The sequence below is a fragment of the Lactuca virosa genome, chromosome 2 (assembly GCF_052849685.1).
Source record: "Lactuca virosa cultivar CGN04683 chromosome 2, Lactuca_virosa_CGN04683_v6, whole genome shotgun sequence".
NCBI classification, from domain to species: domain Eukaryota; kingdom Viridiplantae; phylum Streptophyta; class Magnoliopsida; order Asterales; family Asteraceae; genus Lactuca; species Lactuca virosa.
In genome coordinates, this window is record NC_136427.1 from 143,119,521 (window position 1) to 143,133,717 (window position 14,197).

A 14,197-nucleotide genomic window follows, 5' to 3' on the forward strand; every position below is an offset into this window, starting at 1 on the left:
CAATATCGAATGGACAGTTAAATGGGAAGTAAGGCGGAAGTCACACATTTCACTGTTAATCAGATATTACTTATGTATAACTCTGATGTAAAAACTAAGGAATTATAAAATTAACCACTAAAGGTCCTTTATGTTATACTAGTTTACAGAAAGTGAATGACTAAGTTCCCATTTGTAAAAGTGGTTTATTTCTCATAAACCGTTTCCTTTGTAAAAGTGGTTTAATCCCATAACCCGTTTCCTTTGTAAGAGTAGTTTAATTCCATAAACTGTTTCATTTGTAAAAGTATTCTTAGTTATATCCGTTCTACAATAAAAACCTTAGTATTAATCCTGGAAAATACTATATTATCCATAATACTGCTTTGTGGTTTTAAATATTCCAAAACCAGAAGTACAAGTATATTTACCATACTTGATTTCATGATACGTAGTTTTTACTGTAAGTAAAAACTAACAGAAGGTATATTTGGTCAGGATGTAATTATCTTTTCTTACTGTTTTAAGAGAAGTATATTTCTTAGTAATTTACTCGTTGTTTTATCCATGTGAGTTCTATTTACCATACTAATATGACTGATATGCCTGCTGCGACGTTCTTCAGGCGTCGGAAACGATATGATATTTGACACCCTAGGCCTGCCGGCCAAACTGTAGCGAACAGTAAAGGTGCAGGATTGTCAGTCCCATATTGATCTATACACAAATTCACGCCCTCCCTACAGGAGATTCTGGTTAATAAGTCAGGACTTAAGGTCTTACTTAGATAAGTACACCATGAAGAGTCTCACAAATTTATTGTTTCAACGAGATTTACGATGTATTATTACCCCGTGATTGCTAACCCTGGTACTCTGTATCGTACCCTTGTTAATGCAAACTCGGTATGATGTATTATTACCCAGTGATTGCTAACCCTGGTACTCTGTATCGTACCCTTGTTAATGCAAACCCGGTATGATGTATTATTACTTCTTTAATATATTATCCTTATATTGAAAGTATTATATTTATCTTGGTATAGATAAATGAATTGTTGGTAATTTCCTTGGAAAGTATACAATCGTGAATCATACTTGTATATTTAGTTTTGAATCATAAATTATACCTATTATAATTTATATGTTCTATCTGATTAGCATGATTTCTCATGGATGAACACCTTTGCTCAGCATGATACAAAGGTACTGATACCGAATGAAGTAACCCTTTTATATTCATATATGTATAATATATATATATATATATATATATATATATATATATATATATATATATATATATATATATATATATATATATATATATATATATATATATATATATATATAATTAAGAAGGAAACGAACTTCGGACAAATAACACCACCTTAATTCCACATCCAAACAAGGAAAAGGAAATAAGATAGTTCATTAGTCCTAAGCCCTTCAAATCTTATTTATATATTTATACATATATAAACCTGATTTTGGAAATTATAATTTGAAATAGTTTATAAAACCTTTTTCAAAGAATTTAACGGAGTTTACATGACTTTAAAGATTTAACATGGCTTTAAGTCATTTTGGAAGTATTTGGTAATCCTTAAAAGCATAAGGAAACCCTTTGGGTGATTATTATCACATACAATTATTAACACAATTTATGTTGTGTTAAACTTGTATTCCCCCCCTAAAAAGCATTTAAAAACCATTAAAAGGTAAATTATAGGGGTATGAACTCACTTTGATAAGTGGTGATTTGGGCAGCGTTTCGTTTCTATAGATGATCTTTCTCGAAGAAACCGCAAGTTTTTGAGTAAAAACCGGCTTTATGGGGGCAGCACTTCGAATGGAAAGAGGTTATCTTCTCGAGAATTCCAGGGCTCTGGGGCTTGCTTCGGGTTTTAGACACGATACCGGGGCCTTGGGGGTTGTTTGTGAGGTTATGGAAGTGAAAGGGGTGAAAAAGGACCAAAAATGGGGTGAAAAAGTGTAAAAATCCGGAGAGTCTCGCGGGCTATTTATAGTCCGAAGCTTCAGATCCGAGGCAAGGGGAAGGAGACGCGTGTCTCGGACAGGTGGCGAGGGCAAGGGGAGTCAGCAGGACACGCGGCAGCTTCGCATGCGAGGGTGAGGCTTCGGTTCGGACACCTGGCATGGGGCGTCGGATCAGCAGTGGACCGGACTTCGGTCCAATCAAGAGACGCCTATGACGACTTCAGACCAATCAGCGGATGACACGCGAGACTGCGGTCCAATCAGAAGACTCCACATAGCAGACATGTGGAAGCCTCACATGCGAGGGTGACGTGGTCGAAGAGGGTCCATGCGAAAATTCCCGGTTTTCAACATTTCTTGATTTTCGTGCCAAAAACTTGCGAAATTCATAACTTTCGCATACGAGCTCCGCTTTTGGCTTTCTTTATATGGACGCGTAGGTAAAGTTATACTCTACGAATTTTGTTTAAACTTTGTCGGCTAATTTTGAATTTATTTTTAATATTATTATTTTTAACAGACCGGGACAGGATTTCCGTTAAAAATTCATAGCTTCTTCATCCGACGTCCGTTTTTTTCTGTCTTTTTACTGTTGTACTACTTTTGACGAGACCTTCGATTCTTGTTTAATTTGCGTCGGCTAAATATCGATCGATTTATATTTCGAATTTTTAGCTGTCTACTGTTAAACCGAAACTTTGGAAAAATCATAATTTCCTCATACGAAGTCAGATTTTTACGTTTTTTTTATGAACGTTCTCGGTTTAAAATATTCTAAAACTTTCATTTAGATTGTTAAGGCTAAAAAGCCTTTTATCGAAAATTTACATTTTACACTGAACAGTGTTTTGTCGGTTTTGTCGCGGATTTTCGATTGGTCATAACTTCTTCGTTATAACTCGGATTTCAGTGTTCTTTATATTTTTGGAAACCTTGTTACAATCTCTACCACTTTGTTCATCCCAATTACGATTATTGATCAATTTATTTTTGACCTAAATTTGACTGGTGTCACATTATCCCCCCGTTAGAGGGAATTTCGTCCCGAAATTAAGTCTAAAGTGATACTCATGGACTAGGTCTAATCTTCCCTTTCCCAAGTGAATTCAGGTTCCTGGTTTGTAATCCAACGAACCTTCAGTAATGGGATAAGACTTTGCTTGGTTCTTTTTATTTCCATATCCATGTTTTTTTTTTATTTGTTCTTTTACAGAGTGTAGACTTTTATTTAACTTGATTTCATCGAGTGAAATAACAAGTGTTTCATCGGATAGACACCTCTTTAGATTAGATATATGAAAGGTGGGATGAATGTTATTAAGTTTTTGTGGTAGTCTAAGTTTATAAGTACAAGACCAATTCTAGTAAGAATATCAAATGGTCCTATGTACCTTGAATTTAGTATTCCACGCTTTCTCAAGTGTATCTTGTCCTTCTGGGGTGAGACCTTCATATGACAAGGTCATCAACCTGGAATTCCAATGGTTTTCTTTTATCGAAGCTGTAGCTTCTCTGATTAACTCTGGAAGATTTATGTCGCTTCCTGATTCGTATTTTTTTTGGTAGTTTATCGGATGAATTCCAGATCAGCAAAGGTGATGTGTGGAAATTGGATCTCTAGCTAATTGCATATTACCTAATTTAGTCCAGTGCAGATAGGATCTGTACTTGCGACCACAGAAGATTTTGAATGGAGCAACTTGAATGCTAGCGTGATAAAGGACTCGACTAATTGGTAAATGCGTATCTCATGCTTTACCAAGGTCGATCACATACGTTCTTATCCATTCTTCCCAAGGTTTCACCTGCCACATTTCCAGGTTTCAAGGTTTCCTGTTGAACCTCCTTACTTTGTGTGGACATATTTGAATGGGTTATCATAGTCAATGATTGGCTCTACGACCTGGGTACTCTTTCCGACTTAGGGTGTCAGCTAATATATTGGCTTTGTCGAGATGATAACGAATTTCGAATTCGTAGTCATTTAGTAGCTCGACCCATTATCATGGTCTCATTTTGAATTCCTCCTGGTAGAATATATGATGAAGGCTTTTGCTCCAAAGTTCATGATCAGACTCATACTTGGCTCATCCACCATTACCTCGTGTATACAAGTCGTATATAATTTAGATTTCACAAAATGTTCGGATGGGTGACTCTGCCCCAGGTCCACAACCAAACAAGGAATAGGAGATAGGGTGGAATTACACATCCTTAATCTTGTTAAGTCTAAATTATATACCACTCTCGTGTATACACTTAGCAGCGATAGATTAACTTAATGAGTTCTTAGTCTCTATTCTTGAACTTGACCTGCGGTACAATGATTTTCCTATGAGATCTATTGGGGTACTTTGGTAGTTACTGACTTCTAAGACTACTTCGGTGCTTTTCGTTTGAAGTTTCCTGTCTACTGAGTAGGCTAGAATGGCGTGGTACCCTTCGCATGGGTACTTCTGATGTTTTGAAATGAGAGACAACCTAAGGGTTTTGCATTATGGATTGGAAGAATTTCATCTTACGACTGATTAAGGAAAAAGTTCTTTGATACAGCATAAGAATTTTCACATGGTAAGGGCCAGGCCAAACCATGTCGAATGAGGATGTCAGAATTTTCTCGACGAAATAGATATTAAGTCGTTCTGGGAGGAATGATTACTAGTATGATATCCTATGTACCTAAGTTTTCAGCGCTTCTGGTTTTATTCTGTTATTATCGCTACGAACCCCTTTTTGATTCGAAATTGGCAGGTACTACCAATACGAGGGTTCTGATAATTTGAAATTATGAACTTTCATGAAACGATCCTTACTAGGTCTCTTTATAATCACTTGGTGTATACAAGTCATGTATAATTAAGATTGGTAAGACCTTTGACTGAGCAACCCTGCCCTAAATCCACAACCAAACAAGGAACAGGAAATGAGGCGGGATTACTCACTCTAAGTTTACAAATCTTAATTATAAATGACCCTTATGTATACACTAAGTCATCATAGCTTACCTGTTAGGGTTTCAAATTTTATATAATTGTTGTGATTTAATTTCAACGGGAGAGTAATCATAATTATAGATGGTTATCGGGGTTTGGAAGCGTATCAAAATATAGCAGGGTTCTTTGATGCCTTCCCATGCATTGGGGTCAAACCCCTCCTGCTCCCCCGTCGTTCTTCTCTGTTGGACAATCCCTCTTGTAATGTCCTATTTCACCACAAAGGTGACATATGGGAATGGTTCCAACATTGGTAGTTGAAGTGATGAACTCAACCGGAGTTCTACAGATGCGGGCGGTGTGCCCCTTCATGTTGCATCTATTGCAATGCAGCTCTCGGCAAACTCCATGATGATGGTAGTTGCACTTGCTGCAGTGTGGGAGGTTTCCTAAGTACGGCGTGGTCGGTGCTAGAATAACAGGGCTGATGGGGGTATTGACTGCCCCAGTTCGTTGCCCTCGGTTAGGTTCTTGAGTTGAACAACTCCCTTTCTTGTTCTCGAACTTTCGTTTCAGGATATTAGGCTTAAGGTTCAAAGTGTCCTTACAAGTAGGTGCTCGTTGCTGTACTTGGCCATCACCACGATCGGGATTGCCGAAAGCATTACTACAAACATTTGCGTTGTTAGAATTAAGGTGTGCGATGACAGCTGCTACAGCTGCTGTGACTGCAGCTTGAAATGTAGCCGCATCTATTTGAAGGATTGGTGTTTTTCTGGTGGGTTGGTTACGTTCCTTCGGAGGCATGATTCTGTTTCATGATAAGAAAATGAGCTCGTGAGCGACTATCGTTGTCTCTAGATGTATTCTAACCATTTGTATCTATGTATAAATCTTTCGTTTTGTTATATTGTTCTCAATGATTCGACTTGCATCCCTATGATGCAGTCCTGGTAAGGAACAAAAATAAGTTTCTAGAATGGTTATGAACCGAGTATCATCCGAACTAAGTTACCTTCGATTGGTGGATATCGTTTTCCAACTTTCGAAAATATTCGAAAACAATTCATAACAGTGTCTACATAAAATAGACTTATGAATTTGAGAAGTAATCACTATCAATTAAGATTTCGTGATCTGATTTATTGTTATTAGTCGTGACAGGAAAAGAGGATAAGCTCAAAACCTTATGTGAGTGGTATAAATACTAACTCACTAGGTTGTATCATTTATTAGTTATTACTTAAATGAAAAGGCGATCAAACACTTCACATGAATCACACGTGGTTTTCTTTTGTTCTCTGTTCTATTCTGGGTGGTAACGATTTGTTCTCTCCTGGTATCTATAGGGCGTCCTTCTCCTCCCTAGGTATATTGAATTCCCGAGCTATCTTACTTCCGATTCTGACACTGATCCCCATTATTTCATAATGAAGATTTTGAATCTCGGAAGTTCATGCAAATCTCTCATTAGTGTCCTTAATAGGGTAAGGGCACTAAATGATTTCTATAGTTTATTTACTTCTCATCTTTTTCTTTCTTGGAATTCTCCTAATGAAATTCTCTTGGATCCTCCTTGACTCTTCTATTGATTGCTGGAGTAACTACATTTATCGAAGGGGTTTACACGAGAATGGGAATGTCTAAAGAATCTATGAGAATATTTACTTTTTTACGAAGGTGATCCTTTCTGGTCCTTCTATAATCATATGGTGTGTACTAATTATATATAATCCAGATCAAATAGACCTTCGAATAAGTAATCCTACTCTAAAACCACATCCAAACAAGGAAAAGGAAGTAGAGTGAAAATCACATATTCTAAGTCTATAAAATCTCGGATATATATAATCTTAACGTATCCACTTAGTAATTATAGACTTATCAGAAAAGATCTTTTTAACATTTACCTCAAGGTTATTTATGGTATCTAAAATACTTGCATGGTATTTTAATTATAAGTTTGATTCTTGGACTTCAAGATATAAGAACTTGACAAGTTTTCAGTTTTCTTGTTATGGCATCCTAAAATACTCCCATAGTATTTTAATCTTTATGTTTGGTTCTAGAATTCTTCTGGTACTTAGGTAAGTTTTAGACCTATTGCAACACTACAATCACTCCCCAAACACATGTTGGTCATATCTCAAATGAATATAGTTGATCAGGCTATATTGATCCCAGATATGATTACGTCACTGTCTAGGTTTAACTGTAATGTCCAACATCCAAATACTTTTGTTTTGTTCTTCCTGTGATACTCATTCTAGTATATATATACTGCATGTGCTTATACTTTTATAAAATATTTTTATATTTTTAAAGTATAACTATTGGTCAGAGTGTTTTTATCCCAATGGGTTTATACTTGTATATCTTTTATGACTGATATACTGAGTTCACTATAAACACTGCTCTGATACCAATCCATCACACCCCCAAACCAGAACGGCGGAAACGTTCGGTGGCGGAGGACTATAGGTAAGTATCACAACACATGCAATATAGTAATCAAAGTATAAACAACCATTGCATTAATAAGTATAAGTTTTACATAAGTGTTTAAACATTACATATTCAAACACCAAAGTAGGTACAGTAGAAGACAAGAGTCGCGATATGGTACTAGGTAGTCTTCTCAAAAGCTTTGGGAGTGTACCTGTCTACTGGATTCCTGAGAATACAAGTTATTTGGAAAGAGTAGATCAGCGTTTCAGCTGGTGAGTTCATAAGTATTTTAGTTCTGTTAAGTATACCCTAAGTTCTTTGGATAAGTTCACTGGTTCCTCCAGAAAATCCTATATTTCCTGAGGTGATAGATTGATAACCTCAATAGTTTCCCTCTGTAATTACTTAGTTTATACTAATTATATATAACCCAATATCGAATGGACAGTTAAATGGGAAGTAAGGCGGAAGTCACACATTTCACTGTCAATCAGATATTACTTATGTATAACTCTGATGTAAAAACTAAGGAATTATAAAATTAACCACTAAAGGTCCTTTATGTTATACTAGTTTACAGAAAGTGAATGACTAAGTTCCCATTTGTAAAAGTGGTTTATTTCTCATAAACCGTTTCCTTTGTAAAAGTGGTTTAATCCCATAACCCGTTTCCTTTGTAAGAGTAGTTTAATTCCATAAACTGTTTCATTTGTAAAAGTATTCTTAGTTATATCCGTTCTATAGTAAAAACCTTAGTATTAATCCTGGAAAATACTATATTATCCATAATACTGCTTTGTGGTTTTAATTATTCCAAAACCAAAAGTACAAGTATATTTACCATACTTGATTTCATGATACGTAGTTTTTACTGTAAGTAAAAACTAACAGAAGGTATATTTGGTCAGGATGTAATTATCTTTTCTTACTGTTTTAATAGAAGTATATTACTTAGTAATTTACTCGTTGTTTTATCCATGTGAGTTGTATTAACCATACTAATATGACTAATATGCCTGCTACGACGTTCTTCAGGCGTCGGAAACGATATGATATTTGACACCCTAGGCCTGCCAGCCAAACTGTAGCGAACAGTAAAGGTACGGGATTGCCAGTCCCATATAGATCTATATACAAATTCACGCCCTCCCTACAAGAGATTCTGGTTACTAAGTCCGGACTTAAGGTCGTACTTAGATAAGTACACCATGAAGAGTCTCACAAATTTATTGTTTCAACGAGATTTACGATGTATTATTACCCCGTGATTGCTAACCCTGGTACTCTGTATCGTACCCTTGTTAATGCAAACTCGGTATGATGTATTATTACCCCGTGATTGCTAACCCTGGTACTCTGTATCGTACCCTTGTTAATGCAAACCCGGTATGATGTATTATTACTTCTTTAATATATTATCCTTATATTAAAAGTATTATACATATCTTGGTATAGATAAATGAATCGTGATAAATTATACCTAATATATATATATATATATATATATATATATATATATATATATATATATATATATATATATATATAATTAAGAAGGAAACGACCTTCGGACAAATAACACCACCTTAATTCCACATCCAAACAAGGAAAAAGAAATAAGATAATTCATTAGTCCTAAGCCCTTCAAATCTTATTTATATATTTATACATATATAAACCTAATTTTGGCAATTATAATTTGAAATAGTTTATAAAACCTTTTTCAAAGAATTTAATGGAGTTTACATGACTTTAAAGATTTAACATGACTTTAAGTCATTTTGGAAGTATTTGGTAATCCTTAAAAGCATAAGGAAACCCTTTGGGTGATTATTATCACATACAGTTATTAACACAATTTATATTGTGTTAAACTTGTATTCCCCCCTAAAAAGCATTTAAAAACCATTAAAAGGTAAATTATAGGGGTATGAACTCACTTTGATAAGTGGTGATTTGGGCAGCATTTCGTTTCTATAGATGATCTTTCTCGAAGAAACAACAAGTTTTTGAGTAAAAACCGGCTTTATGCGGGCAGCAGTTCGACTGGAAAGAGGTTATCTTCCCGAGAATTCCGGGGCTCTGGGGCTTGCTTCGGGTTTTAGACACGATACCGGGGCCTTGGGGGTTGTTTGTGAGGTTATGGAAGTGAAAGGGGTGAAAAAGGACCAAAAATGGGGTGAAAAAGTGTAAAAATCTGGAGAGTCTCGCGGGCTATTTATAGTCCGAAGCTTCAGATCCGAGGCAAGGGGAAGGAGACGCGTGTCTCCGATAGGTGGCGAGGGCGAGGGGAGTCAGCAGGACACACGACAGCTTCACATGCGAGGGGGAGGCTTCGGTTCGGACACCTGGCATGGCGCGTCGGATCATCAGTGGACCGGACTTCGGTCCAATCAGGAGACGCCTATGACGACTTCGGACCAATCAGCGGGTGACACGCGAGATTACGGTCCAATCAGAAGACACCACGTAGCAGACATGTGGAAGCCTCGCATGCGAGGGTGACGTGGCCGAAGAGGGTCCATGCGAAAATTCCCGGTTTTCAACATTTCTTGATTTTCATGCCAAAAACTTGTGAAATTCATAACCTTCGCATACGAGCTCCGTTTTTGGCGTTCTTTATATGCACCCGTAGGTAAAATTATACTCTACGACTTTCGTTTAGACTTTGTCGGCTAATTTTGACTTTATTTTTAATATTATTATTTTTAACAGACCGGGACAAGAAATCCGTTAAAAATTCATAACTTCTTCATCCGACGTCCGTTTTTGTCTGTCTTTTTACCGTTGTACTACTTTTGACGAGACCTTCGATTATCGTTTAACTTGCGTTGGCTAAATATCGATCGGTTTATATTTCGAATTTTTAGCTGTCTACTGCTAAACCGAAACTTTAGAAAAATCATAACTTCCTCATACGAAGTCAGATTTTTACGTTCTTTTTATGAACATTCTCGGTTTAACATATTCTACAACTTTCATTTAGATTGTTAAGGCTAAAAAGCCTTTTATCGAAAATTCACTTTTTACACTGAACAGTGTTTTGCCGGTTTTGTCTCGGATTTTCGATTGGTCATAACTTCTTCGTTATAACTCGGATTTCAGTGTTCTTTATATTTTTGGAAACCTTGTTACAATCTCTACTACTTTGTTTATCCCAATTACGATTATTGATCAATTTATTTCTGACCTAAATTTGACTAGTGTCACAGATTCCCATGTAGAAATGGGAACATATCACGATGGACTTCATCACCAAGCTGCCGAGAACGGTGAAGGGGTTCGACACTATTTGGGTCATCATGGCTCAATTGACCAAGAGTGCTACTTTTCTACCTATTCGGGAGAGCTCATCGGCCGAGAAGCTGGCTGATGTGTATATACGCGAGATTGTCACTCGTCATGGGGTTCTGGTCTCTATCGTCTCAGACCGTGATGTTTGGTTTACCTCCCGATTTTGGCAGAAGTTCCACGAGGAACTGGGCATACAGCTGCACTTCAGTACAACATATCATCCGCAGACGGACGACCAGAGCGAGCGGACTATACATAATCTTGAGCATATGTTGAGAGCCTGTGTTATTGACTTCGGTGGGAGCTGGGACTCCTACCTACCCCTTGCAGAGTTCTCCTATAACAACAAATTTCACTCCAGCATTGGTGCTCCACCATATGAGCTGTTGTATGGGCGGAGATGCCGCACCCCAGTCTGTTGGGGTGAAGTGGGTCATAGGGAGATGGGTCGGACCGAGGTAGTCCTACAGACTATCGATATGATTCAACAGATTAGACAGCGGCTGCAGACCGCACAGAGTCGGCAGAAGAGCTACGCCGACTGACGCCGATCTGAGTTGGAGTTTCAGGTCGGTGACATGATACTCCTGAAGGTCTCACCCTGGAAGGGTGTGATCCGCTTCAGGAAGAGGGTGAAATTGGGTCCCCGATACATTGGACCATTCCGGATTATTGGCAGGGTTGGCAAGGTGGCATATAGACTCGATCTACCAAAGGAGCTTATTCAGAACCACAGTACTCTCTACGTTTCGCAATAGCGGAAGTGCGTTTTGGACGAGGAGGCGGTGGTGTCATTAGATGATATTTCGGTCGATGAGCGCCTAAACTACATAGAGAGGTCAGTGGCCATTCTGGAAAGGAAGGTGAAGATTCTACGGAAGAAGGAAGTGCCTTTGGTAAAGGTACAATGGGAGCACCGGAGGGGATCTGAGTGGACTTGGGAGCCGGAGGCTGAGATGCAGGAGCATTATCCGGAGTTGTTTGCCGCAGCCGACTTCGGGGACGAAGTCTACCTCAAGTGGGGGAGATTTGTAACACCCCGACTCCCAGGTATATAAGTTTACAATTTTATGTCTATCTTAGAAGATCTACTCGACGAGTTGGTGCCTAGACTCGTCGAGTAGGGACGCGTTTGGCCACGTGGTTTAAGTGACCGACTCGACGAGTCGGTGAACCCGACTCGGTGAGTTGGAGTTGGAATAAGAAACCCTAATCCTCAGGGTTTTGCACCCTATTTAAAGGATCCTTTGCCCCCTTAGCCTCCCCTTACAGCCCCTTGTGAGCCCATAAACCCTAATTTGTGTGTGTACTCCATTCTTGTGTGATTTTCAAGCTTGGAAGGTGATTTGCAAGAAGAAGACTTGAAGTATAAGAGGAGTGGTGCAAGAGGAGCTAGTGGATCCGATCCTTCTGCTTCTTGGCATCAGTTTGAAGGTAAAAAGTCGTTACCTTGACCTTCCCTCCTTCTAGATCTCTTTATGTTTGAAATTAGGGCTTTCCTAGCGATAAAGTCTCCAGCTTTAGCAAGTATGAACCTCCCCTTTTGAGTTAAACCCCATTATAAGCTTGGATTTGATATTCTAAGCCATTAGAGCCTTGCATGCACGTAAAGTTTGCAACTTTACGTGATAAACATGCCTTGGGGAGCTTAATCTGCAATATGGAGGCTTGGGGTGGCTTAAAAGCATCTGAATGAAGAAAGGACCGAAGGGAATCGACGAGTTGCAAAGCCAACTCGGCGAGTCCGATGAAGATTGTCGTGCAAGGATTTCTGCATGGACTCGGCGAGTCAATAGGCTAACTCGATGAGTCAGCTAGGGTTTTCCCGACATTTGGACATGCATGAACTCGGCGAGTTGCATAAAAACTCGACGAGTGAACTGGGGATTTCACGACTTCTCGAGTTCTGGAAGGACTAGACGAGCCAGTGAACTACAATCGACGAGTCGGGTCAGCATGGACTGTTGACCTTGACTTTGACCAAGGATTGACTAGTTGACTTATGGGGTATTTTGGTAAATTATAAATTTATGGAAATGATCTTATGGTAAATATAGGTGGTGAAGTTCATGGCCGTGGTTCGAGAGTTTGAGTTTATCACTTCGATTCGTCACTTGAGAGGTGAGTTATCCTCTCTATATCAACAGGGTCTAAGACACCAATGCCGGCCCTTATCGGATTTGTATCCGGGTTATTGCATGATATGCTTATTGATTTACATCCTTGTAGTTAGGATGGTGATATGCTTAGTGACTTGGTTAGGTCGGTATCCTGGTATATAAGATGATGCTATGTTATGTGCACATTATTGTTTGAATGGGAAATGGGTTGAGGCAGGTCCTGCTTCGGGCTGTAGGCCAAGATACCCAGGGCGGTCCGGATAGACTATAGACCCACGAGGGTATTTCAGTCAGACCGAAGGCCAGGCGAGTGGTCAGGATAGGCTGTAGGCCCTGCGAGGCGGTCCAGACGTGCCGAAGGCGCAGAGAGCGGTCCAGATAGGCTGAAGGCCAACGAGGCGATCCAGTCAGGTTTATGGCTCATTATGCATGCTGTTTGTTTATATGTTATTGATATGTTTATGGCGTTGGTATTTTGGAGGTAACTCACTAAGCCTTCGAGCTTACATTTATCGATTATTGTTTCAGGTACTTCGGATGATCGCGGGAAGGCGAAGGCGTGACCGTACACTTCCTCGATTTATGATTATGATTTCTGGTAACTCTAATATGATACTATTTTGAAAACGAATTGTAATAACTTAATGATTCCAAATGTTTTAAAAAGTTCAAATTCGGCATGATTTTTTTTTTGAAATGTAACATATATTAAACAGAGCAAAACCCCAGCCAGGAACTAGGGAGCTCAAAAAAGAATTACATGGGATTGATTGCTATTCTAGGAGATAAAATCCACAGACTCCTATCTGTCTCCACTTTATTGGCCCTACTATCAATCCAAAGGAAAGACTCCCTTTGGATTTGGAGGAAAATATCCTCCGCTTTCTTAAAACACTTCTTAAAAGTTGCCTCGTTTCGATTTCTCCACAGGCTACACAAGGTGGCTATCCCAATAGAAATCAAAGCCAATTTTTGTTTCTTATTATGCGCCTCAGCCTCCATCCAAGTAAACACGTTCTCCACATTCTTCAACTCCTTATTATTGAGACCCCACCAAAGCTTCACTTTTCCCCAAACCTCTACAACCATCTCACAATCTAAAAAGGAATGAGCAATTGTTTCCTCTTTAGATTTACAAATATCACAAGTGATAGGATTCTGACACATACCCATCTTCTCCAGACTCTCCTTCACACCTATCCTCCCTAGAAAAAGTCTCCAAATAAATATATTATGCTTTTTTGGAATCCATTTGCACCATCTGTTAATACCAATCCTCTGCTGAGTTTTATTATTCAGTTTTTTTTCTTATTATTCAAATTTGGCATGATTTTTATTGTTGTTACAATTATCTTTCCGAAATAATCTTCTATCAAAAATTCGTATTTATCCTTATTATGACTTAATTGTCTAGCCTAAATCT

The 14,197-nt window shown here is 38.4% G+C and overlaps 1 protein-coding gene across 1 annotated transcript; it reads right to left on the minus strand.

Annotated features, from left to right (window-relative positions):
* Positions 1-13,530: 13,530 nt before the first annotated feature.
* Positions 13,531-13,947, minus strand: LOC145157824 (uncharacterized). The gene has a single exon (XM_079076810.1). It carries the CDS (start codon positions 13,945-13,947, stop codon positions 13,531-13,533), a length of 417 nt encoding a protein of 138 aa, XP_078932936.1.
* Between the last annotated feature and the right edge of the window lie 250 nt (positions 13,948-14,197).

Coding starts and splice junctions, on each gene's coding strand:
- LOC145157824 (XM_079076810.1), bottom strand. CDS start 13,947: ATGGGTATGTGTCAGAATCCTATCACTTGTGATATTTGTAAATCTAAA.